The sequence below is a fragment of the Protomyctophum parallelum genome (assembly GCF_964188405.1).
Source record: "Protomyctophum parallelum genome assembly, chromosome: 1".
NCBI lineage: Eukaryota > Metazoa > Chordata > Actinopteri > Myctophiformes > Myctophidae > Protomyctophum > Protomyctophum parallelum.
Window position 1 is genome coordinate 67,036,644 of NC_139697.1, and position 27,266 is coordinate 67,063,909.

The 27,266-nt window shown below is 43.4% G+C and overlaps 1 protein-coding gene across 1 annotated transcript in view; it reads left to right on the forward strand.

Annotated features, from left to right (window-relative positions):
* Positions 1-27,266, forward strand: part of LOC310854555 (FRAS1-related extracellular matrix protein 2-like) — a gene marked incomplete at both ends in the record, with an annotated part of 168,026 nt that overhangs the window by 28,437 nt on the left and 112,323 nt on the right. Inside the window, one exon of the mRNA XM_083759234.1 lies at positions 27,039-27,185. Within this exon, the coding sequence (XP_083615360.1) occupies positions 27,039-27,185 (147 nt within the window). The remainder of the gene's footprint in view (positions 1-27,038; positions 27,186-27,266) is intronic.

Genomic DNA, 27,266 nt, shown 5'->3' on the forward strand with positions numbered 1-27,266 from the left:
GGAGACTCCAGTTTTTACTGAACAAAGATCGTGAACATTCGTGCAAATCTTTGAATATATTATATACATTTTAAAGCAAACATTTTAGACTCAAATCTCTGCTTCTGGGGCCCCCTGAAACTAAATATTTTGAAAAGGGCATCCGCGGCCAAATACACATAGTGCTGTGGGTCCTCGACAGGAAAAGGTTTGTGCACCACTTATTGTACTGTAGCAACATAGGATTTACAGAAAACTGTAATTTCTTAGAATGGGCCTCAGGTCTTAATGGCTTGTTAAGCCTTTACGACCGTGCTGATTTCATGTTTGCCTAGCCGCGGCACATTCTATATTAGACCCTATTAGCTGTCGCTAATGCGCTTCATATGCAAGGTTACCGTTGAGTTAGTTTCAAGTCACCGTGGGCTGAGTGCCTTCACTAACAAGACAAAGAGAACAGCTATAGCCCTATTCAAAAACAATACCGTCTCCCGAGAGAAACCCTTGCGCATTTCCAATGTAAAAAGCAACACAGAGTAATGGCTTGCTCTGTGAACCATTAATTTTGTCAGAGTTTTTTTTTTCTCCTTTTTTTTCTTCATTTTGTTTTTCTCGTGCTGTTGTGCTAATGCACTTAAAAGCAGCGGATAAAGCCGCGAAGAAACAACGGGCGTGTATATTTTTAGTTTTTCTTTTTCTGCTTAAGAGAGGAAAAACACGTACGGGCTAATTGATTGATTGTGTCCCTCTCTCCCGGTTGTTGTGTTTTTAGTGGCCATGCTTTTTAATTCTGCCTGTGGAATCATTTCTCCCGGAGACCGAGTTTGTTCCGCATGTTGCTTGCGCACCACGGCATTGGAATATATTTATTCTGTCAATACAGTATATGGGGTTCGTCTCATATTGGAGGTCACAGCTGGTGGGTTCTTTGAATTGATTTCCACGCGTACAGCCGTACACAATTGGAAAACAACAAAATCATATATCTACGGGAAGTTGCAATAATCTTTTATGGGAGAAAGACTTTCATGCTTTTTGTGTAACGCAGAGAATGTACAAGTGCAACCAATGTGGACCCGATAATGGTCCAATTTACAGGGTTGTACTGTGTACTGGGAGGGAGAGAGAGAGCGCATGAAAGTGCACGTGAATCAGCAGGTAGCCGCTGTGCTGTGCTGTGAGAAAAGGCGACATTGCTCTCCCACTTAAAAGACAGAAGGAAATTAAAAAACCCCACGTCTGCTAGCTATATACTATGGCCCCCGTCTCACCGGGAAGTGAAGCATTAGCACTCTGACTAATGGTTGTAACACACGTGCTTAGGCATGCATGCTCTCACACACACACCCACACACACTCGCTCGCACACGCACACACGCATAAACACACACACACACGTCACATGTCGTTCTACATAACGGAGCGCTGAGTTTTGGCCCGCAGGCTAAAGAAGGGTCCCCACTAAGAATAAGACGGAAAAGGCACTTCTGGCACAAAAGAAAGAAGTCGTTTGATATTTAAGATCCCAGGCAGCGCCGGCGGTAATGAGAGCCCTGGGCCAGCGCTGGGGGGCAGAGCTCTGAGGCAGCCAGCGGTAATTAAATGGCCCTATTACAGACTCATCCATAGGGGGGGGGGGGGGGGGGAGGCAGGGAGGGACCCCTTCCTTCCTTCACAGACAGGTTAAAAAGCAGCTGGGACCAAAGCCATGTAGTTAAAACGCCAATACCTTCAGTTCCCATGGCTAGCTGGCTGCGTGCGTGGCCCCAGGGGGGGGGGGGGGGTTACATTGCCAAAGCAAGTGTCAAAACATATTAAAAATAAATGGGGAGCGCATGTACAGTTGGAGGGGTACAGCATTGTTTATGTCAGAACGTTGAATGTTGTTGTATAAAGTCTGTATAAAGTTTATGAGACAAAAAGCAGAACATCTTTCAAGATTTTGAAGTCACTTTTTGGATGATTGGCAGATTCTTTTCCCCAAAACTATTTAAAATGGTATTCCAAAAATAGCCTGAGGTTTTAAATGTGTTCCAAGGTATAGTTTTGATATGTACAGTATATACAGTCAGAGGTCCACTCAGTGCAGATACGGTTTTATATGTGACCAGATTTGACTGAGAGCCTGCCATCGCGCAACATAAATTAGTTAATATCACAGGCAGACTCTTCACATACTAGAGCATGTCTGAAATAATTGTCAGAGCTGAAATCGGCTGTAAATATGAAATAAATGCTTAAACATGTAGCTAGGTGTAATGTTAGAGACCACAGAAGTGAACCTTTCGAGCCTGTTTTCTCAACTCGCTGTTTTCTGCAAGACATTTACTCTATAAGCCATATCTCCAAAACTGGTGGGTCAAACTGAACAACATATATGTAAATTTGAAGCTATGATTCCCTGCTTTCATATGACATGAATATGCCATTAGTTGCATATTATAATAGTCCTTCAGCCTGGGTTGTATTGTTCTATTACAGGGGTGCCCAAAAGGTAGATCGAAGGCTGTGCAGGTAGAATACATGACATGCCCCTAAAGAACATAAAATAAAATAAAATCAGGCAAATCCATAATGCAACATTTTGTCTTCAAGAGAGTTGCTGTGCACAAACGTTGGTAGCATTACAATACTAAATGGAAAAAAAAAACCCTACCGATTCCATTTCTCCCGCTCTATTTCCCATTCCAAGTGCATTTGTCTTATTGTGTAACGCCAGTGCCGCTATTCCAAAGCCCCCTCAGGTACATTTGTAAACTATTTTCAGCAACTTTCTTTTCTCGGTGGGTATACATCTATGTTGAGCTGGTCATTTTGAAAGTAGCTCTCAAGTCATCAAGGTGTGGAGGACACTCTATTCTATTGGATGACCTTCTTTCATCACAACCGTTCACAAATCTTGCTGCTGTATTCACACATTAAGCTGTATTTCTCCCAGCTGGTATGGGAGTTTTTTGTCGTCGGCCATGTTTTCAATGGTGCTCTGAAGCAGAAACACGTTAGAACAAACTTTTTTTATTTTATTATGTTTAAAAGTCCGGGGACGCCTATGTGGGCCCGTGAGGAGGTTCCATTGGGTCTTTTTAACAACACAAATGCTCTATGGGGGTCCCTGACACAAAATATGATGAGTCAAGATGAGTGTCCGTGGCTAAATTAAATGGAGAATCACTGCCTGGGATGATTCGTGAACATAGACAATTCAATACAGACAAGATATATAACAATCAGACAAGTAAAAAAAGAAACACATGAGATGAAATTATGGCTGCTATTAGTAATATATTTTTTTGGTTTAATCGAAAACTGAAATTGAAGCTCTGCATCCTGATATAATCTTTGCTATAAACTATTTGAGTGTTTGCTGAGTAACACGGGTCTCTAGTAAACAGAAGATTATAGCTTCAATTTTGTAGTGTTCCAGGTCCAATTTTGTTTTGCTCTCTTTTTTCATTTATTTTTTCATTTCATCTCCTCCCAATTTCATGTTGTTTCTCGTGTATGCTCTATTACTGTATGACTTACTCCTGACTGAATGAAATTGGAATCCAGAACTGAAAATGCGTTAACAGTCACAGTCCCCTGTTACTGAACAAACACTCTTTACTATGGGGATATAGAGATGATTTAACGGTTATATTTAGGGATATCCCGATCATGTTTTTTTGCTCACGAATCCGATTCCGATCATTAGATTTTGAGCCTCTGCCGATACCGATTTCTCCCAATACGATATTTATATTTTATAGAACACGTTTATGCCACATCACAATTGTATAATATGCCAAATCAGACAATTTCCAGCTAATATGACATGGATATAATATTGATACTACTAGGGATGTCCCTGATCACGTCGTTTTTGCTCCCGATGCAATTCTGATTATTTGAAAATGACGTGATCGGCCCCGATCTCCGATCACCCGGTCCGATCGGGACAACCCTACAAAAGCATATCTTTAACCATGCAAGTACAGTTACTATGGTATACATTGTACTTGCCATTACAATTAAAGTCTAAGCGATACACTTCTCACAGATATAAAAAGGTGCTAAAGCAGGCAGACTAAATAGATCAATGAGTGAATTTGGTTAAGCATTATTGAAAGAACAAAATAAAATAAAATAAACATCAAGATTCAAAGCATTTTCTTTCAGATTCTCGATTCAATACTACAATACAGCTGTGCTGATCTGAAGTGACTATAGCTGACTACAGTAACTTGAAAATGACTGAAGGCATGATGTTTACTGTGATTAGAGTAAGCTTACATTTCATATCACAAATCTCGATTTTTGGAAAATGTGTATCGATTTGGAATCGTTCATAACGGGAATCGCAATTCTAATTTGAATCGATTTTTTTGACACCCCTATAAGAACTATGGCCTCAGTGGTAATTTAACTCTGAGAGTGTACAAATGGGATCCAAAGGGGTCCTTAATATGTCCACTCTCAGAGTTACAGACCCATAAAGGTCCATTTGGTTCCCCACTATCATTCACTAACTATCATTCACTTCTCCGGGGACCCCCCCCCCCCCCCCCGGGAGTCAAATGAACACTGAGAATTTGAACGAGTGGGCTATATACAGAACAACAAGGCCCAGAGGGGTCAAACATTTACCCGTATAGAAGGAAGGAGAATCCTTTTATCTCTGAGGCATCGCCTCCTACATCCATCCATCCCTCTCTTTCACTCTTTCTCTCCTTTACTCTTCCCCCCCTCCACCTCCCCACCCGTTCTTCAGGAGTTCTGTGGTGACTGACACAATAGATTCCTTGTGTGTAGGAATCCCCCCCCACACACACACACACACACACACACACACACACACACTGCACACACACACACACACACACACACACACACACACACACACACACACACACACACACACACACACACACACACACACACACACCTACCCCCTGCCCCACCCCGCCCTAGAGGCATCCCCCCACACATACCAGTGCTTCTTTATCTGTGACTTACAAAGAGAGACGTGGGACTCCTTAATACAGCAGACAGAGCGTATAAAAGTATAGTATAAAAAAAACAACACGCATATTTATAATCTCAAACCCTATATAACCTAACCTCGAAATGTCAAACTCTTTAACCCCAACCTGAATCTGTTCCTATAAGTCTAAGCCTGACACTCACAGAATGTGTTTTGTATACCCATAAAACAACCATGTATCTGCTTAGGACAGGGGTGGTCCAAACCTTTTTCAAAGGGGGCCATATTAGAAAATATTTAAGCACCCAAGGGCCAAATACATACTCCTCGACTGGCATAACGTGCCTTCGGACTATAACAAAGTCACAATGGTTTTATCAATATTTCATATCAATGGTATTTTGTGTGCTGTGAACAAAATGCAAAGATAACTCAGCCTTTTTTTCAGCCTTACTTCGCATTACCAAATGTAGCCAGGCAGGCGTGCAAGGTAAAACATGAAATAAAATAGCTGAATTTCATTCAGAATGAGACAACAAGGAACAAAGAATCCTCACTAATTATACTCTGGGTTAATTAAAAGACTTCAATGTAAAAATGTTGATGTAATACAATTCAGGTATGAAGCCGAGGGCCATATAAAATCCCCGGGCCGCATTTGGCCCTCGGGCCGCACTTTGGTCACCCCTGGCTTAGGACAAGGGTAATGGTCCTCACAATGACTATTTCTCTAATTTAGCCCTCTCAAGTATAGTAATATACACGCACGCACGCGCACGCACACACACACACACACACACACACACACACACACACACACACACACACACACACACACATACACACACACACACACACACACACACATGATCCGACACCAGACAACACACACATCATAAATGACATTCACACTGCTGCAACTAATGAGCATCAGGCTCGTTAATAATCAGTCATTTTCAGAATGTACAGCATATTTTATTGATGATAGCATTGGGTTTTTAATCGTGTGTGTGTGTGTGTGTGTGTGTGTGTGTGTGTGTGTGTGTGCGTGTGCGTGCGTGCGTGCGTGTGTGCGTTACTGTATAATTCCAAACGTCTCGCCGAAAATAGTCCCTGGTGAAAAGATTGATTTACAAACAAAATGTGAACGTCCATGTGCCAACAGAGACTTTTATTGTGAGTTTATCGTCTAAATGTTTTAATTAAAAAAAATATATACAGTAGCTAACGTATAACATGTAGCGTGTTTTGGAAAATGGCCGACGCTTGCTAGTCCACCCCAGCAGTCAAAGCAGAACTTTCCTTTTCGTAACGGAACAAAGATGAGCATTCGTATTTTGGAGAAACATCGTCTCTGTCGGGTGAAAACCGACAAAGTCCAAAACATTTACTTTTCAGGATTCAAATTCAGAAATGGCAAAAGTAAGCAGATGCACATGAAAGCTCAAAACCCGTTTCCAACTTGTGGATCTGCTACTTTTGATGCTTTTGTGTGACACCGTAGTATGTGGTAATTTATGAAAAAACACACAAAAAGTAAAAGATTCTGCGTGTCTGTGTGTGCGTACGGTTGTAATGCACGTAACTCGAGAACCGTTTGCCCCATGACTTCATATTCGACACACGCGTTCCACACCCCCACAGGGAGTGCAGTGCCCGGACTTGGTTCTCCAGAACCACCACAAAAGGCTCTGGTCAGGCACTGCCAGTGGGCCTAATCAGCCTAAATCCCCTCACCTGTGCAATTTCCAGCCTCTGTCTCTGCCAATTGATTGCCATGGCAACCCCACACCTGACAATTATTGATTAGCCTACTTAACCACAGTCACAGTCAGGCAGTTTGCCCTCTTCACACACAGGCAGATACAGAGATCTCCATGTGGGACACAGACAGACAGTTAAAACAAGTTGATAACGGGTATTATTAGGTTCCCAAGTTGCATCGTTCTCAAGTAGGCTGGTAGCCGCCTGGGCCATGGCTCAGCGGTCCAGGCACCTTGGCTGGTAATCCAGTCTGGCAGTGTGCCGCGGGTTCGACTCCCGATCCCGACGGCCTTTACTGCATGTCTTCCCCCATCTCTCTCCCCATTTCCTGTCAGCCTACCGTCTGTCCCTCCATGAAAAATATAAAATAAAGGCGAAAGCCACAAAAAAACATGCATGTACAGGTCTAGTCTAACTATAAATGCACCAAGTCTCTATATCTGTCTGTGTGTGTGTACTGTTGTAATCCACGTAACTCGAGAACCGTTCGCCCCACCGACTTCAAATTCGACACAGACGTTCCACACCCCCTCAGGGAGTGCAGTGCACGGTGTCGAGTCGGTCAGACCCACGGTTGTCCAGAACCACCCCAAAAACCCCGGGCTCTGGATATGGCCCCTGCCCAATGCTCATGCTCCATTACTGTTCTGACATCATTCTGACGTCTGCATAGACTCCATATTTGGGCATGCCTGACAAAGAACTCCATATATGGGCATAAAAGGGACACAAACATAATATCAGGGTGGGGCATTCATTTCCAACTTGCATCGTTCCAAGTAGGCCAGTGGGCTCCAATGGGCACCGCTAGTGATACATGATGTTGAAACCTTATCTCGCTCATCTTGTAGATCTGCTACTTTTGAATCCTTTGGACACATGAGGTTTCCACCCGACAGAGACAATATCAAAGATTCTTATGTGGTCTTCTTCAGAGTGGAGCAACATTCATGCCCATTCAAACGGAACTCTCCTCAAGGAGGCAAAAAGGCAATCACATGCTTCCATTTTGGTTGATATTGAAATCGGGTCACCAGTCAACCCCGAAAAAGAGTCACTTCAAAGCTATGATCTATATCACAAGCATCAGAGAGAGTGTCGGAAATACAACCGCTAAAAGTCATCTATCAAGGACCATAACATGAGAGTGAAGTCAGCTGTATCACAATGACATATTGCATGTTCAGAAATCAAGAAGGGTTTATTTGTCACTCTCACATATACAGCACAGGCACAGGCATTGAAATGTCTATAGCCCAGTGCTTCTCAAATGTGTTCATATTAAGGGTTTCATGACATTCATTTTCATTTATTTAGGTCTTATGACCTTAATTACACCCAAAAATATAGAGTCTGGAACTACACCTCCCGAAATCCGAGTAAGGAAGCTGCCATTTCCCTTCTCGAAAATATATTTTAAAATATATTTGTATTTATTTATTTTTTATTTCCTTTTCTGCTAACCAACAAGCTATATTTGCTTAGGTGATTTCCATTCACATTAGAATACATTTGCGCGACTGTAAAGACGAAACGGAAGTGGGGAGGATCGGTTCCACTTCCGCTTTATATTTCACTCATGACAGCTCTTCCGACGTTGCTCCAGACTGTAAGATGAAAGCATTTGGAAATTGCGAGAGGCAACGGTCTCGTAACGCGAGACTATATCTCACCTGTAACACTCTCTCTGCTCAGAGTCAGACCACCTGTAATCCTCCAGTTCTTCCACCAGCTTGTCTCTGATCACACCCTCCTCCTCCTCCTCCTCCTCCTCCTCCTCCTCCTCCTCCTCCTCCTCCTCCTGTGAGATGTCTGAAGCCTGATTTATGCTCAGTATTTTGGGTGCGACGCATTGTATGCTTGTAGATCTGCTATATCTTCGGTATATACGCGCGACATCGGCTTTCAACTGAGTATACATTCATCATGCGGGTTGACAGTCACACACACACACACACACACACACACACACACACACACACACACGCAAATGACTGAACATTACGTTTTCATGGGGATGTGACTCAATGTTTTTTCATAACCACGCATGCTGCTTCCGAATGATTTATCCCCCGTCCACGTATTCATAAAATAGCGAGCTCTTTTATCTTTCGAAAGTATACCGTACAGTATATACACATCTCTTTTCTAAAAAAGCTGTAGTTATTATCCGGACCACTCTTCATTTATTTCACTCAGTCAGAGAGGCTCATTTAGAAGTCTGGACTCCTTTTCTTCCTTGAATGATTCATACTTGTTTTATTTAGACAGGAGAGTGCAATTACCATGCGTTTGAAATGCTGTGCTGAGCCCCCCTCGTGAGACATGTCAAATTACTTCTAATTTCCCACCCCCCCCCCCCATGCACCCCCACCCGTTTGTGTTCGAGGCGACCCGGTGAGTCACGGTTTCATATGTCTGTGCCGGCAGCGTCGTTGAAAATGTCTGCAGAAAGCTTCTGCTAATTGAGCATATCAGTGAGAGTCTAGCCGCCGATGGCGGCCTGTAGCGTTTAAATGTCGCATTGGATGTCATACCTTCTGCCTTTGGATTCATGCATCTCTCTCCAGAATAAATCAAAAAAAGAAAAAAAAGCTTTAATTTGACTGATGGCGACAGACAAAAGCTGGGCAGGAAATAAATGTCTGCTCTATGCATAATGGGCAGTAATGGGAGGAGACTTATATGTTTCTACGTTATTATCATGTCTCCCTCAGAGTTACCTGTTCATACCAATGAGTAAAAGTACATCGTAAATGCTATTTCATGTCAAATTGTGACCGACTAGTCATCACCCAGGTCAAGGAAGCTAGGACACGGCACAGGGCAGCTTTCTTAAGTATTCCTCCATGTGCAAGAAATAACACAACATATGAACATTTTACACGGGAGAGCAGATATATATATATAGGTCTCCACTAGCTCTGCTTTTCTCTGGTGAAAAAAATATTTTTCAGGAGAGAGCTCATTTTATCTGCTTCAATCTGTGTTTCACTTCCAATTTAATGTTCTGTCCTGCATCCTGTCTGTGTGAGTTCTCTCTCCTAATTGGATGAAATTGGTATCCCTAACCTGAATATGTTCTGATTGCTAAAATGATTGATTGCCATGGGAATATAGAGCTATTTACCAGTTCATTAAAAAAAGACAAAAATATCACTCACATCACAGCACCTTTTAAATTCCGGACCCCAAAAACACGACGTGAACATTGGTCTTTACATAGTGCAGATCCCCCCACCTGTTTGATCTCACCTGGTGGGCCGGATGAACTTTGACCCCATGGGGGGTCTTTTAAAACGACGCCAGCAGGCCTGAACACGCTGCTGTCGCCAATGTGGCCGCTGATTGGCCGTGGGTTTAACCCCTGTGATTGGCTGGGTTTAACCCCTGTGACCTGCCTTTGTTAGACTGTCCACCTGTGTTTACCTATATCACGTAAACACGGACAGGTATACGGACAGACACGCACGCACGCACGCACGCACGCACGCACGCACGCACGCACGCACGCACGCACGCACGCACGCACGCACGCACGCACGCACGCACGCACGCACGCACGCACACACACACACACACACACACACACACACACACACACACACACTCTGCTTTATCTCTTAGCATTCAGGAATTCAGGAATCCATTGTCCCACTGATCTCCCAATATCCTCCTCTTCCTCCATCATCATTGTCATCATGGTCATGAGAAAGTATACTTGATATTTAGCATACTCTAGTAAAAGTAAAAAGTAAAAAGTCCTGTTTTGGAAGAATATGTGCATGAGTTAAACTCACAAAAGTAATGGCATCGGAATGCCGTCGCTGTCGGACAGGAACCTCTTATCTCCATAAGTTGGACATACATACATACATAGCAACAAGAACCCCAAAAGGGGTTCACGTTCTGAATTTAAAATACGGAGATAAGGGGTTTCTGCCCCGACAGACACTTAGGTGTACTTTCCGCCACTGATTTCCACGTCTACTGCTCTGCCTGCTATCCAGTCTCTCTGTGTGTGTGTATTCTATATTGTCTCCATTGTATTATTATTTTATCTGTGTCTGTCTATCAGGCTGCCAGTGCTCTCTGTTGTGTCGGCAGGGGAGGGGAGGGGAGGGGAGGGGAGGGGGGGACGGATCAAACCGCTGTGCCCTTGTGTGTCAGAGAGATTCTGTTGTGCGTGTGACTAATCTGAGTTGTTGCGTTGCGTTGTTTGTGTTGTGTTGTTGTGTTGTGTTGTGTCATTGTCTGGCTGTCACTTCTCTAGACTTTATACGCTCAGATTTAAGGATTTTCAGCCCACCGTCCTGAAGTCTGTTGGCTTGTCAATTTGTGCTTGTTTTGCTGGGTCTGTCTGTGTGTGCGCGTGAGTGTACGGGGGGTGTGTGCACGCATGTCTGCGGAGTATGCGCGCATGCACGTACTGTATGTGTGCACGTGTGTATTTTGTCGCTGTCAGGCGGAAACCTCCATATTCAAACTTTTTGTGTTTTTTCGTAAATGAACGCCCTGCTTGATCACACTACAGCGTCACATGGAAGCTTCAACAGTTGCAGATCCACAAGCTTGAAAGGTTTGAGCTTGTCGATCTGCTATTTTTGCTCGTTTCGAATTCTGACAAGTAACAGTTTTGGACATATGAGGTTTCCACCCGACAGAGACGATTTGTATAAACGTGTGTGTGTGTGTGTGTGTGTGTGTGTGTGTGTGTGTGTGTGTGTGTGTGTGTGTGTGTGTGTGTGTGTGTGTGTGTGTGTGTGTGTGTGTGTGTGTGTGTGTGTGCGCGTGCGTGTGCGCATGCGCGTGCATGTGTGTGTGCCTGTGGTGTCCGTCTGTGCACACGCCTGCCTGCGAGCGTGTGCTCGTGCACGTGTCAGCGTGCGGTTGATGGAGCTGGCCTGCGGGCGGTCATCACAGTCTGTGGCTGTGTGAATGTCAGCCGCCTCGCACAGTGCACAGTGCATCTCATTACTGAGAGGAGACCGTGAGGAGAGGAGAGAGAGAGATGGAATAGATGGAGAGATGACATGATAGGAGAGAGATATGTTAGGTGAGACAGTGAGACATTAGGGCTAAAAGGATAAACGGTGCATTTATCCAAGCGCTTTACAGAGATTGTCCATTACATTCACCCATTCATATACACTGATGGTGGCGGAAACCATACAAGGCACCAACCTGCACATTGGGAGCAATTAGGGGTTCAGCGTTTTGCTCAAGGACAGTAACTCGAACTGGCAACCTTACGGTTACCATCCAGCCACTCATAGCGCTCGTAGTGCTACGAGCTTGTAGGTCTGCTATTTTTGAAAAATGCGGCACAAATCTTTGAATATATATTTTCAGAGCGAACGTTTTTAACTAAAATCTTTGCTTCTGGGAGGAGGTTGCTGGAACAACATATTTTCAGATGGGGGTTGGTGGCCTATTACATATCTTTTTTGGCGTTCTTGACATTGGCAATATTGACAATATTGAGCACCACTGATACAGAAAAACATCTTTCAGAAAACTATCAGAATTTAGAAGACATTGTTTTTATTTCGACGTCAGGTCTAAATGGGTTAAAGCCCTGTACCCTGAGCCATTCCACACAAGCAAAGCGTGTTAGGGTGGGTCATGGGATTAAGGCAGAGAAGAAATTGTAGTCGTGACTCCTTATCAGTTTGTTTGACGGACGAATGGAGAGACGGAGCCAGTGCTGCTCTGGTTGGAGGATCCATGGTTTTAATCAGTTGCAGGGTTCAGTTTGCGTACAGCATGTCTGGGGCTGCTGACAGTTGAAGCGTTATGCGGGATGACACACAGACAACCAAACCATTTCTTCTGATCAAAGAGAAATGAAATCCCTAAAAACAACAACAAAACATATTGCTCCTGTTAGGATGCTAACTCAAATCTTAGCTCTTGTTGTATTGTTGTTTCTTCCTTTTCTTTTTTACTTTTAGCTACCGTCTGTCTTTCATAACTTTTCATAACAATTTTCCATCCAATTTCAACCTTGTCTTTTATCTCGATCTCGTATGCGGAGTTCATCTAAAGCAAACAAGCGGTTTGACTGAGTGTTTAGTTGGAAAAAACTTTCTCAACCCGGCATCTGGTTCGCTTCCCTGTATTCACTTTTATTTTATTTTGTTTTCTAATTGCCTTTTTTAGGGAGGTAGTATTTAAACATTTGAATTGGCAATCATATCACTTTTTTTAATTATTTTGAACTACAGTGCTCTGACATGACAGCTCTCTGGCAAACAGTGAAATCTACACTTTCTATGATTTCATTTTGTGTCCTTGATCACATTTCTAGAAATAGTAATTTTGCCCTTTTTTTTGGTTGCAAGTTTGCAGTTCCAAAGTAAATTGAGAAGTGTGGCAGGGTGAAAGATCTTCTTTGCAACGCCGACGATGACGGCTAATGCTGAAAAGGTTGACAGCTCTTAAAGTCGAACAGAGACGCGCATGCAGCGTCGCTGAAAAGGCGACTTTGAAGAGTCTCTTTAAGGCGTGCATCTCGGAGGGGGGGGGGGGGGGTGGGGGGGATGGTTGTGGGAAGAAGCGAGAGAGGGAGAGAGAGAGACTATCGGAGACAAAGCAGGGAATCTTGTTTCAACGATGTCTCAGAAGTGGCAGTAACCGCACGCCAGACATGTGTCTAATATTGAAACCGTCGGGTGGAAAACCTCATATGTCCAAAAAACATGCACGTGTTCAGGATTCAAATTCCAAAGCATCAAACGCAGCAGATCTACAAGCTCCGAACGTGGTACGGTTCGCGCCGCGTTCCGAGCTTGCGGATCGGCATGCTTTTCATGCTTTTGTGCGACGCTGTGTAGTGCGATAAAAGTATGGCGTTAATTGAACGAAAAAAAACTACAAAAAAAGTTAGATTATATGGAAATAGGAGGTTTCTGCCCGACCTCTAAATACTGCATTGAAGTGTGCCCTCTGGGTTGAACCCGGAGCTGTCGACTACAGTATGTGTGTGTGTGTGTGTGTGTGTGCGCCGCATGTCTGAAACAAAAGACCGCTTCCTTTGTGTGCGCGTCAGCCTTCAGCACGAGGGGAAAAGAAAAATGCTTCTAGGCGGGAAGGAGCACACGCACGCACACGCACGCGCTCGCAAACACACACACACACACACACACACACGCACACGCACGCGCACACGCACACACACAGAGAGAGAGAGAGAGAGAACCAAACACAGATCGACATGGTGGAACACTCGCCCCTCTGGGCAGGCATGGTTTCCTTGTCCCCGAGCCTGGCCCGCGGTGCGCGACGCCTACATGTATACTGTATATAAGTACAAGACGTCAGCGAAAAACGCCTGCCGTGCAGTATACTCGAGTAAATGTACTTGGTTTGCTTTCCTCCGCTGCTTCAAAGCAGTGCCGAACTCCAGCTTATAGCTATACTGTATATACTTGTACCGCGTGTCACTTTTGTCAGGCGCGGCGGGGGAGGGTGTGTTGCGCCGACCGCGCGAGGGTCGCTGAAAGTTGTCATGCGGCGCGCTGTCATGCCTGGAGGCGCATCCAACGGGCGGATATGAGCCGTGCATTAACTCTTGCATCTTTTTCTGCTGCGAGCTAAAAAACTCCTCACATCCTCTGAGGCCAGGGTACAATTAACACGTTGCTTCCATTTCACTGTCAGACTCAGCACGCGTGCAAAAAGGTACAGAAACACGCACACACACACACACACACACACACACTGAACGCGCGCGCACGCACACACACACACATTATGTGGTTGTGATCGGCTATTTTTGTCTGTTGTACACGGAATCGTGCTTTATTTGTTGCAGCAGCTGAGACAGGGGTTTCCATCTTGCGCCACCCTTAACCCTTATTTGCCCTTTAACTTATTTGACATCTTTTACTATTTTGAAAAACATTTTTTTAAATAGTTCAACTAGCCGATCTACATCGAGACATTGTGAGCTTGTAGATCGGCTATTTGAACTATTTTAAAAGGTTTTTTGAAACAGTAAAAAATGGCAAATTAGTTTCGGGATTAGGGTTACGGGGTGGCGCTAGATGGAGCCCGGGATGTTTGAGAGGCGCAAATTATGTGTTTTGCTCTGCTCTCGGTAGATGTTGTACTCCTCCTGTAAAGATATATTTGTTCCAATACATCGAATATGGAATATGGAAAAGTAATACGTAATATTATCTATTACTCTCGATACAAAGCAAATATAATCTAAATATTACTTTATTACGTATTACTCTTCCGGAGTAATATGTAAACACATACAGTACATCTAATGCAGAGAGAGTGTGGTATACTGAGGGTGTAATCCGTGCCTCAGTAAACTATAGGATCACAGCTCAACCAACTAGTCAACCAACCAACCAACCTAGTATCAGTCTAAATCAGGGGTCTTTCAGGACCCCTTGGCTGAGAGAGAGAGAGGCGAAGCAGGGACCCCCATTAGGGACGTGCAGAGAGTGTTAGAGGGGGCGGGGGCTGAAGTCCCCTAAGAGGGCACTTTTGGACAAAAATTGCGAAAATAGCAGATCTACAAGCTCTCAACGCGTCGCGCTGCATTCTTGGTCTAGAGAGGGCAGTTGTTTCACAGACGGGTAAAAGGGCAGGGGCTGAATGTCTATGTGAGCACATCCCTGACCCCCACTACATATTGCATAGATTTCATCGATAGCTTCAGAGACTTGTTTGACAGACATTATCTTTTCTTAGTATTGGATTTGCGCCAATATCAAAATAATATTGAAACGCTAGTTCAGGATATACCAGTTAATTCTTTATGAACCTAGCATCTGTCTGGATAACATTCTATCCAAATCACTTGATTTACATTGTGGTCAAGAAGAAAACAAGCCTATATGAGTAGTATGAATGTTGACTTATTCATAAAACAATGAATTAATAAATAAATGTGGGAAAACACACAGACCCTCTGAGCATTCCAATTGGAAACAAGTGCTGAATTATCTGGTCTATGCCTCTGGGCAAAGAATACCAGGTCATGTCAGTAGAATTCAAAACACCCTAGCACGCACACACGCACGTACGCACGCACGCACGTACGCACGCACGCACAGACGCCAGTGTTGGGCTTTGAGCTTGTTTTTTGTTAAAGTTATGTAAAGTTTCTATATGCTTCCATATTTTGGTTGTCAAACAAACTGGAAAATGAATTTGCATTTCCTCTGACCTCCCATCTGGACATGTCTTTGCACCAGGGACTCCCCCATACCAGATTTGCGTTGGCAGAATGTTTAAAAAACATTTACACTGACAGACGTGCACACACGCACACGCGCACGCACGCACACACACACACACACACACACACACACACACACACACACACACACACACACACACACATACGCACACACACGCACGCGAGCGGACACGTACACGCAACATACACAGACACCTTTACAGGTGTCTCACGCATTATGCACAAGGCAAGACACACGCACACATACATATAGACACACACACACACACACAAATACACAGACGTGCGTGCGCACACATACACACACACACACACACACACCTTTACAGGTGGTTATATATCAACCATCACTCAAAATACACATGCACACACACACATACATACACATGCACTCCAGTGCACACACACACACACACACACACACACACACACACACACACACACACACACACACACACACACACACACACACACACACACACGCCATTCAGTTATTTTGTATTAGAACTGTGTATCTACATGGACATGACCTTTCCATTTAATTTCCATGGCCACTACAGTATATGCATATGCATAGATACTAGATAGGAAGGAGCTCATACATTATGAGTACACACACGTCACACACACACACACACACACGCTCATAAATGCAAATGTGCAGTCGTGCACTTGCATTCACAAGCACCAGTGGTGCACTGTGGATTATTTAACCCATTCTGACCTGAGATCAGATTCATACGAGGTTTCCACTGGACACACACTGGTCTGATTATAACCCATTCTGACCTGAGATCAGATTCTTAAAAATGTCAGTCGTTCTTCGATTTAAAAAAAATAGCAGACCTACAAGCTCTTAGCGCGCCACTCGGTGTGGGTCCGTGGCCAATACATATGAAGTTGGGGGGGGGGGGGGGGTCCTTCCTTGGCATGAAAACGTGGGTTGATTGTGACTCTGGTCTCATAAAACAGATTGGTCTAGATGGTCTACATTTTGGCCCTAAAGCATCCAACGTTTTAAGATCAGCAGCAATAATTATTTGCACGCACGCACGCACGCACACACACACACACACACACACACACACACACACACACACTTGAGTCACTGTGCCCGTACCCTGTGCCCGTCAGATGGGTGAACTTGACGCTCACGTAGGTTTGTCGGAAACTCCGCCAAATCCTACGGGACCTCTTTAGGTGGCGGAGATTTATTCAGAAGGCTTTAGTCTTCATGCTGAATCAATAAATTGTTCCCAAATCTCAGATAAAATATGTAGGCATGTGTCCCCAACATATTGGTCGATCAGCACATAAAAAAATGATAGCCTATATATATATATAAAAGCCGCTCCTTGAGTTCACTGTCGGTGTGTGTGTGTGTGTGTGTGTGTGTGTGTGTGTGTGTGTGTGGGAAGGGGGGGGGCAGACAGCAGCGTGCTGCCGATCCGATTCACATTGGAAAATGAATAGGGCTAATTAGCCCTATATAAAAAATAGAAGACCACATTAGCCTAATGAATCGCATCAGCGTGTTTGAAAGTCGGCCAGTCATATCATAGTTTTAAGCAAGCTCACCTCCACTCGCGCTTGTTCACAAACATGACGGACAGACAGACAGAATTTATAATAATGTATATTGAATTGATATTGATCACATGGATGCCACACACAGAATAGTTCCACTGGATAAACTCACTGGATTATAATTTCTTCAGACAAGAGGATCCCAGGCCAGGTAGGCCTATAATTATTCACTTATGAATGTATAGGCTACTGTTCTTTATCGCGCAAACAGTGTCGAGGGCCCATGCCCCCTCCCTCTCTCTCTCTCTCTCTCTCTAGCTCTCTCTCAAAAGACGACTTTTGCATTGACAATTTGACATATATCCGATATTTTAAATATCGGATATGTTTTACCTCTGCAAAGGTGTGAGTGAGCACCCGCCTTGTTCCCGAACTTAATTAAATAAATTATAATTATATTGCTTCAGCGGAGCACGCACCGTTGTAAGCTTGGAAATCTTTTAATTTCCTTTGGTGTCCTTTGATGGATTGATGTCAGTTTGTACATATATAGTAGCCTACAGTGGTAATATACAATGGTGCAAAAACGACATAACATAAAAGCCTGTCCTCATGCTCCTACATGTGTAGAATTATTAAATTAATAGAGTGCGGGCTATATTCATAGCAGTGACCGCGGCTGTGATTTCTTTCCAGCAATCATTTTTATTGTAGGCTAATTTGTGAAGCCGCTATTATAGTCTGCGGCTGCAAAGCCTTTTTTCTTTTTTTGACAGACGGATCTCAAACTGCTGCCTGCTGAGTCATGCTTGAAGCCTTTTATGGTGCGATATGGGGCGTGGATCTATGCAGATGAGGTTCTCGGGTGCTTTTCCGATCACTTTGCACCCGCTGCTTTCAGTATGACATACACCTGCGATACGCCTGTGGTACACACCACTCTCTGAATAACACGTCATCTCAACGTAGCTTGATCGGACGGATAAATGCGATATCTGTTTCCGCCACCGTTACACTCTGGCGCATTTCGTTTTTGAAGAATCAGGACCCTGGAGTCTAAAATATTTTAGTCTAGTTTTAGTCGACTAAATGTCATGCAATTTTAGTCGACTAAATCTACAGGTGATTGAGTCGACTAAAATGTGTTTTGGCGGGCCTTGATGTCATCGTAATGGCAGATTTTATACTTGCTGAAAATAGCTGATCTACAAGCTCACAACGCGTCGCAGCGTGACGCGTTGTGAGCGTAGATCGAACATTTTTCGTCTTAGTTTTAGTCGACAAAAACAACACTGGTTGAGAACCACTCGACTATAGGTATAGGACCCTCCGAAATCGGATATTGGGCCCCAAACATCTGCCTATATGACTTGACAGCCTGCCAGAACAGAACGCCGTTCTTTCTTTCTCAGACTGCAGTAAAAGTGGAAGTGCAGCGTCCCGGGGGACACAGTGGCTCAGTGTGTGTGATTCTCACACCTTTCAGTGTGATGTAAAGCCTCATTCTGTGCCCGCTGCGCTGTCTTGACACTTCAATGTGTTTCTCATGAGATCCCATTGTCCTGCAGTCACTGGGCTGTGTGTGTGTGTGTGTGTGTGACAGCGGCGGGCTGCGGCCATTCATGATCCACTCTCAGCCATTATTCTATACGCAGAAAAACGAGCCAAACTTTGCTTATTGTGAACAGACATGGCAACACTGGCTGTTACACCTGCATCTCTGTACAGAGACACATGCACGGGGACTAAAAATGTCACCCCCCCCCCCCCCCCCCCAGCGACCCCACTTCTGGTCCGTTAAGCTGCGTTCAGACCTGAATATATGTGACCGGGGACAGTAGTTTGATATACAAGGGGCCCATTTTTCAGTTCTTTACATATTATGAAACTTGAAACTTGGAATTTGCATACTTATACTTGCATACTTAGCTGTATTTTCTGGTTAGCATTGGTTAACCCAATGGTTACTGTGTAACATTAGACATAGTGACATGTTTAAGCAATGACGACTTAATGACACTAAAACGACTTTCTGATGGAATAAAAACATTCTTTAACATTCCAACTGTGTTAATGTGGCCAAAAACGAAAACCAACAAAAAAAAAGAAAAGAAAAAAAAAATTGGTCAATTGTGAAGTTCAAATACTGCCGACTTGTGGTTGAAAATACTGGCACTGGTCACATATTATATTGGCCTCGGTTCGTCCAGTTTGTTCCGCGCCAGGTCATCTTTGCATTGACTTTGTATGTAATCGCGCCGCTCTAACCATCCAAGTGTGAACGCACCTTTAGAACGGTGTGCTGCAGGCCAGCCCATAGAAGTCCATTGAAATTCAACTGTAGTTAGCCTATACTTTTAAAAGACCCCATGTTAACCTCAACACAGAGAGTGTAGAATTAAAATAAAAACATGATGTAGTAGTTCAAACTTTCCGAGGGGGGAAGTAGCCTACATCAATATTTAATCCATTCTGGACGGGAACCACTTTTGGTGATTTAACTAAGCATTATGTTATACTTTAGCTACTTAAAAATAGCATACCATACAAGCTCGTATAGCGCGCCACTCTGCTATTTTTGAAAAATCGTAAAAACTGCGGCACAACTCTTTGAATATATTCTATTCTTTCAGAGCAAACGTTTTTCTCATTTCGACGTCAGTCCTAAATGGGTTCAAACCCACACACCAGCATGGATCCATAGCACGGCAATCAATTAATATTCTCTAATCTTGTAATTTGAAGGTGACTTGAGCACGGATTCATTGAAGCTCTCTCTGTGGGATAGACGGCATTCGGGGGCTTTGCTCCAATTCATTTTTAATTAAAGATTGAGTAAGGTAAACAATCTCCTATCCATTGTTCCGGTGTTCGCGCCCGGGTGTTCTCGTGCGCTCTCCTCCTCGCTCTCGTGTTTGCAAACTCGCTGAGGGTGTGTAATTAACCCATTTTGACCTGAGATCAGATTCAGAAAAAAATCTTCTAAATCCTTAGAAGAGTGGTTCTTCGATTTTTCAAAAATAGCAGACCTACAAGCTTGTAGCGCGCCACTCGGTGCTTGTAGATCTGCTATTTTTCAATAGCTAAAGCGTAACATAATGCTAACACCAAAAGGGGTTCCCGCCCAAAATGGGTTAATTCAGTCGCTAAATGCCTCAAAATGCCGACAAACAGAAGACAGCATGACATTTCAAAATGGACTGAACATAATGTGGATCAGTGGTTCCCAAAACTCTTGTTTTCCTTAAATTATAATTTTTTTCCACAGGATTTTCTAAGCTTGTTAGATCAAGTATTATTGAACCAATGATAATTTTGTATGTAATTATGTATAATGAGTACTTTTAATTCTGCACACATCAGCATTTAGCTATTCATAGGCAAGAACAATAATGCACATAAAAAATAAAATAGATGCTTCCTCTGTTCAATCATTTTGATCAGCAAAACTTAAATACTTAATTTAATAACTTAAATAACTTAAATACCGTAGCCGAGTGGCCCGCTATGAGGTCTGCTATTTCTGAAAAATCGAAGAACGACTGACATAGAAACACAGCTTTTTCAGAAAACTGTCATTTTCAAACAGACATTTTTAGAATCTGATCTCAGGTCAAAAGTGCTTGAGAAAATGCAGTCTGAAATCAGAGCAACCCTTAATTCTGGCTCTCTGCATATGAACTGAATGTAAACACGTTTGAGTTCAATAAATACTGTAGCACGTATACAAACAAAGTGTTTTTGTGAGGTCAAAAGAGCTGCTAACGATGCATTAATACTTCTCTCTCATCTCAGATCTGAAGTTTGAAGATTTTGAACATTAATAGCGACCTTTTCAGGATTCAAATTCAAAAATAGCAAAAAGTAGCTATATACACATTGGCAGGCTCCAAACGTGTCTCTTCTAGTCGTGTTTCGAGCTTGCAAATCTGCTACTTTTGAACTTTTTGGATCAAGCAGGGCTTTCATTTACAAAAAAGTTAAACTATGGAGTTTCTTCCCGACAGCAATGTGCAATGTGGATGCGGCTTATGTGTGGCTAGGCTTAATGGTAAGATGGGTTGCGTGCGCACATGCACATGAAACTTAACGATTAAAATAAGCTGCACAGCCGTATGATTATACAATAAATGCTAAAAGAATCATGCGCAAAAAGCCCCGGGGCGAGCTTGTTCCCATTGTACTGTAACTATACTGTACAAGAGATCATCAATACTATAGAGCAGTAAAAGTATATTTACAGGAAAAGCAGCGGGGCGTCATTTCATGCGCCTCAGTATGACTACAGTATAAGGATCATCAAGTATACTGTAAGCCAAGAACCTATAACATCCGTTAAGTACGCAACATTAGTTTGAGTCCTTTCAAGCGGTGTGCTGACTGACTGGACATCTGTTCTTGGGCAGCCTGCAGAGAAGAGATTTGTGACTGCACGGTACACATGCTGTCATCACCCCCCCTCTCCCCCTCCCCCCCTCTCTCCCCCTCTCAGGTAGAAACCTCACAAGTCCCAAACTGTCACTTCTCAGAGAAAATGTTATGCCAGTGGTTTTAAACCCTTTTTCCCGTATCAAGGACCATTATTTATTCGGCATTATTTGAGCCACGGACAGACCACCATTTTCTTTTTTACATTTAGCCTCGCAAACTCAATAGAGAATGTTTAGTTATCATTGGATAATATTTTGTCCACAATTCCATGCTGTATTGAATCTATTGATGTGGTACCATTAGGAGAGACAACAGGCAAACGACTCTTCTACATTCTCTAATTCTGTAGACTTCTTGTAAATTAACTAAGTAATGCAGACGTTTTAACAATGATTTACCTCTTGTGAGTGTAAAATGAACCCAAATGGAGCCGTAAGGGTCCATTTGGTTTAATTTTACACTCTCTAAAAAAAAGATCTAAAATGGTCAATTTGGTTAGCAACTCTCCGACATTTAGCTGGGGACCACCTGCTGGAACCCCCTCAAGGACCACTGGTGGTCCCCGGACCACCTGGAACCCCCTCAAGGACCACTGGTGGTCCCCGGACCACCTGGAACCCCCTCAAGGACCACTGGTGGTCCCCGGACCACCTGGAACCCCCTCAAGGACCACTGGTGGTCCCCGGAGCACTATACAAAAGAACCTAGTGTTTCAGTGGATTCCATTATTCCATTCCGTCTCAACGCAAGGCACGTTTAAAATTGTATGGCAGCGCATTTTTCAACAACAAGGCAACTGGGTGTGCTTTGAACGAGACGTCAAGCAAAGAAAGCACATTATACAAAGGACAACTGAATTTATAAAAAGAAAGAAGAAGGGGCGGAAAAGAGAGAGAAACATGTATCTCCCTAATTGAAACTCCTATGCCTCAGGATACAGAGCAAACAACGCAAGCTTTTTGTCTACGGTAGTCTACTTTATATTTTGTTTACGTTTTTTTAATTTTTTAAGTCACAAAAAAAGAAACCTCAAAAACGCGCCGCAAGGTGGTGCTTTGTGAGCTTGTAGATTGGCTATTTTTGCTACTTTTGTGAGACACTCGTGTGTGTGTGTGTGACAGAGTGGGCATTAATTATACAAGAAAAAAACCATGTTGAAATATGGTGATACGATACGAGGTTTATCTGGCCGACTGCAATACGAACGCTATGATGCCTAATTGGGTGAAAAGAAACGCAGCGAGTGTTTGGGTGCAAACGAAGGCCTTTGAGAGGAGCCTGTGAAGTAAATTTAGCTCCATTGAGGATGATTTCAAAGCGCTCTCTTCCTCCCCGTGGTCAGCACCTTGTGAAAGGTCTTTTATCCTGAGCGACTCACAGGGTTTTGAAGTGATTCTGACGGAGAGGCCTAAGGAGACCCTTTTGTTATGAGCACGGCTCATCTGAGGTCATATATATAATATATAATACCCAGTTACTTCTATTACTTCTACTCCACTACATCTCAGGTCAGAATGATGTGCTTTTACAGCACTACATTTATTTGTCAGCTTTAGTTACTAGTTACAGTATATTAGTTAGATTTGGATTATGATTACATAACGTGCATTACGCGCTACATTTCAGCCATTTGAAAATTAAGCAATGAGCCACAAGCGAGTTTATCGTGTATTTTATAACGGCTGAGAGGTGTGGTGAAAAGAAAACAAGGTCTGCACACTGGACTGAGCTCCATATTTATTCTTTACACCAAAGTGGACATGACGTTTCGACGGACGACGCCGTGAGGCTCGAAACGTCATGTCCAGTGTCCAGTGTGCGGACCTTATTTTCTTTGTGTATCCAAGTGTCTCCAAGACTCCAACCCTCTCAGACATTATAAAATACACGATGATGTTACAAACATTAGCAATAATAATAACACCATAAAACTGTTGCTAATTCACAAAAGCTGTTGTTTTTACTCGGCCAGCCTCCCAGTCTCTGTGACAGGGGAATAGGAGGCGCTTGATGTCTTTACAGCAAGCGCCCCGGAGCCACACATTCTACAGTCATAATGAGCGTGGGCGGTGCTTCGATGCCCGCACGGCGAGGGTTTGGAAGGCAATCAAGTGCTCCTCTTCCCCAGTTCAGCTATACAGAGCTTGCGGGATCAGCTGGGAATGATATAAAGTGATTGAAGGTGTGGACTATCGTGAGATTTACAATGGTAACCAGCCAATCAGAATGAAGTATATATTTTTTTTTTAATAGCCCCATCTACTTGTAACAGAGTATTTCCACATTAATACTTTTACAAAATGTAAAAGTACAAAATGTGAGTACTTTTTCCACCACTGCATATAGGCCTATAGCAGTGGTTCTCTACTTGTGGCTATATTTAAAAAAATTCACACCTGTGTGAAGTGAGGGGCCCTTTACCAACCCTTCATCTTACATCATCGCGATATCATAACATAACATCATATGCCGATTTGCTCAGTGACAGACAAAACAAACATTAAACTCACCATTGTTAATGGTATTTCTAATGTTTGTCTAGACAAGACAAACATTAAACCTGTATATAGGAGGGGCTAGCACCTCTCAGAAATGAAAAAGAAACAGAGCGAATATCTGAATTTTGCAACTGGTAGAAATGTATTTCAAACTTGACACCAGAAACGTCTTGAATACATACACAGGACCAAAACAAGCAACCTCCAAACATCAAACCAGCTTCAGAGGGACAAATGACACACACACACACACACACACACACACACACACTCATATACCACATGATGCGCACGCACGCACGAATGCACGCACGCACGCACGCACACGCACACACACCCTTAAACGACTTGCATGCATTCCAAGCATAGCTGGCCATTGTTCACCTCCACAAAGACTAACAAACCCCCCCACCCACACACACACACACACACCCGCACACGCGCACACGCACACACGCGCACACACACACACACACACACACACACACACACACACACACACACACACACACACACACAATAGTTTTATGATGCTTTCTATCTCTCTGTGTTCGTACCTGTGGTTGCGTGAGGGGGAGGGGTCTGGGGTTGGTATCAGGTGGTCCTCTTGTCCTTGCAGGGGAGGGGGCATCCTTCCTGTGTGTGTATATACAAGGCTGTGTTTGATTGTTTAATTGACGTCTATCTCATAGCCTGCAGCCAACACACAATCACTTACTGTGCACCAACACCTCCCTTAAAGACACTTCAATTCGGAGCTTTATTGGCGTGAGAAAACCTACATTTTCATTGTGTCAAAACATGATAAAACTATCTAATGGAAAACATGGGGATATAGTATGTACGTACAGTTGGAGGGAGTGCAGCATTGTGCTGAACAGAGCTATATCATACTGCAACGTGTCAGGATTTTGCGGTCACTTTTGGGACAATTTAACAGCAAAATACTCGACAGACAGACAGACAGACTTGTACTTCTACATCAAAAACCATTGAATGTTCCTGCGATTAAATCACAAAAGGGCAAAACCTGCTCCAGTGGACCTAACAAAGTTATACGGGATCTAACATGGACATTTTATTTGGTGAAAGTGGACTTTTGCGCCACATGGATGCTGAGCTATTCCATATGCCTCCCTGCTGCGTTCATAGAATTCCGTTTTTTTTACAGCTTTTTATTTTTTATTAAAAACAACCTGGCGGGTAGACCGGGGGCAACCCGCACGTTGTGCTATATTAAGCTGCACTGCTACAGTGTGCCCTGGCATGCACTCTTCCTCGCACAAGACTTCAAATTAATGTTTTTTTTTTCGTTCTTTTTTTACGGAGAGAAGGCTTGGGCTACACATTAAACATTAAATGATATGCTGCAAGGTATTGGACCTGCTCTAGTTTAAACAGCAAACATCAAGGAAAACATGGAAATACTATACTTTTTGCCAGTGAGAGAGGAGAGTGGGGAGAGAGAGAGAGAGAGAGAGAGACAGAGACAGAGACAGAGACAGAGTCTGCTGACTAACCTTGAAAATAACCATAATAATCATAATAATAATACCCAGGGGTCCATTTGTAAGAAGAGAAGTGACGGGGGACATTGTCCTAACCAAATACGTCCTCGCAGGACAAATGGTGACAATTGTGGATCCACAGGCTCACAATGCGTCTTGCTATTTTCGCTATTTTAAAATCAAATATAGTGTACATGAAAACCTCAGATTTCCGACCAACGTTTTTCACCAAAATAGGGGCACCGTGCAGGGTAAATGTGAGTAACAAGTGTAATGCTTTATGGTGACGTCCACAGTTAAGAGTCGTGTATTGAGTTGTGCTTGAATTGTACTGTAATTTTCCTGTTAAGAACCTCCTGTTAATACATTCTTCAATCAAGCAATCAATTGAATGATTGATTGGATACCTTATTGTTCAGAAATGTAAACAGCACGTTGTACAGTAAAACATTAAGGCTAAAGGATAACACAGAAAAGGTCCTGGGGACTTGTTTCCATTGTGGTCCTATGATGTATAGGTCCCTTACAGTACAATGTATGTATCTTGCTTACTGTAAATCGCTCTGGATTAACCCATTTTGACCTGAGATCAGATGATTCTAAAAGTGTCTTCTACATCCTGACAGTTTTCTGAAAAAGCTATGTTTCTATGGCAGCTGTTCTTTGATTTTTCAAAAATAGCAGACCTACAAGCTCGTAGCGCGCCACTCAATAGCTAAAGCATGACATATGATACTAACACCAAAAGGGGTTCCCACCCAAAATAGGTTGAGAGTGTCTGCTAAATGCCTAAACTGTAAAAAATGTATATCAGTCCAAATTTCCCAAAAGAACATGCATGTACTGTGTGCATTTAATTCAACTGACCAGAAGCAGGGATAAAATAAAACATATCCCCAGCCACCGACCATAAAAAATGAATGACCATGAGGAAATAACATATCAAAAGTGTGGAGGCATGCAAAACCCATGATTCCATGTTCTGACAAATGGCGATATAGCATTATTATGGCCGATATGGCATTGTTATGGGCGATATGGCATTATTATGACCGATATGGCCGATTCCAATCATGCTACAGATTATATCGTGCCTCCCTAATAATAGCATGTTCTGACCGGTCCCCTTGTGTTGTTGTGTCCAGGTGGAAACAAGCTGAAGGGACAACAGTTCCGCCTGGACTGGGCCTGGATCTCCCTGGAGAGAGAGTACTACGTGGTGGACGAGGGGGACAAGTTCCTGGAGGTGGTCCTCCGGAGGCGGGGCTACCTGGGAGAGACCTCCTTCATAGGTACTGTCTGTCTGTCTGTCTGTCTGTCTGTCTGTCTGTCTGTCTGTCTGTCTGTCTGTCTGTCTGTCTGTCTGTCTGTCT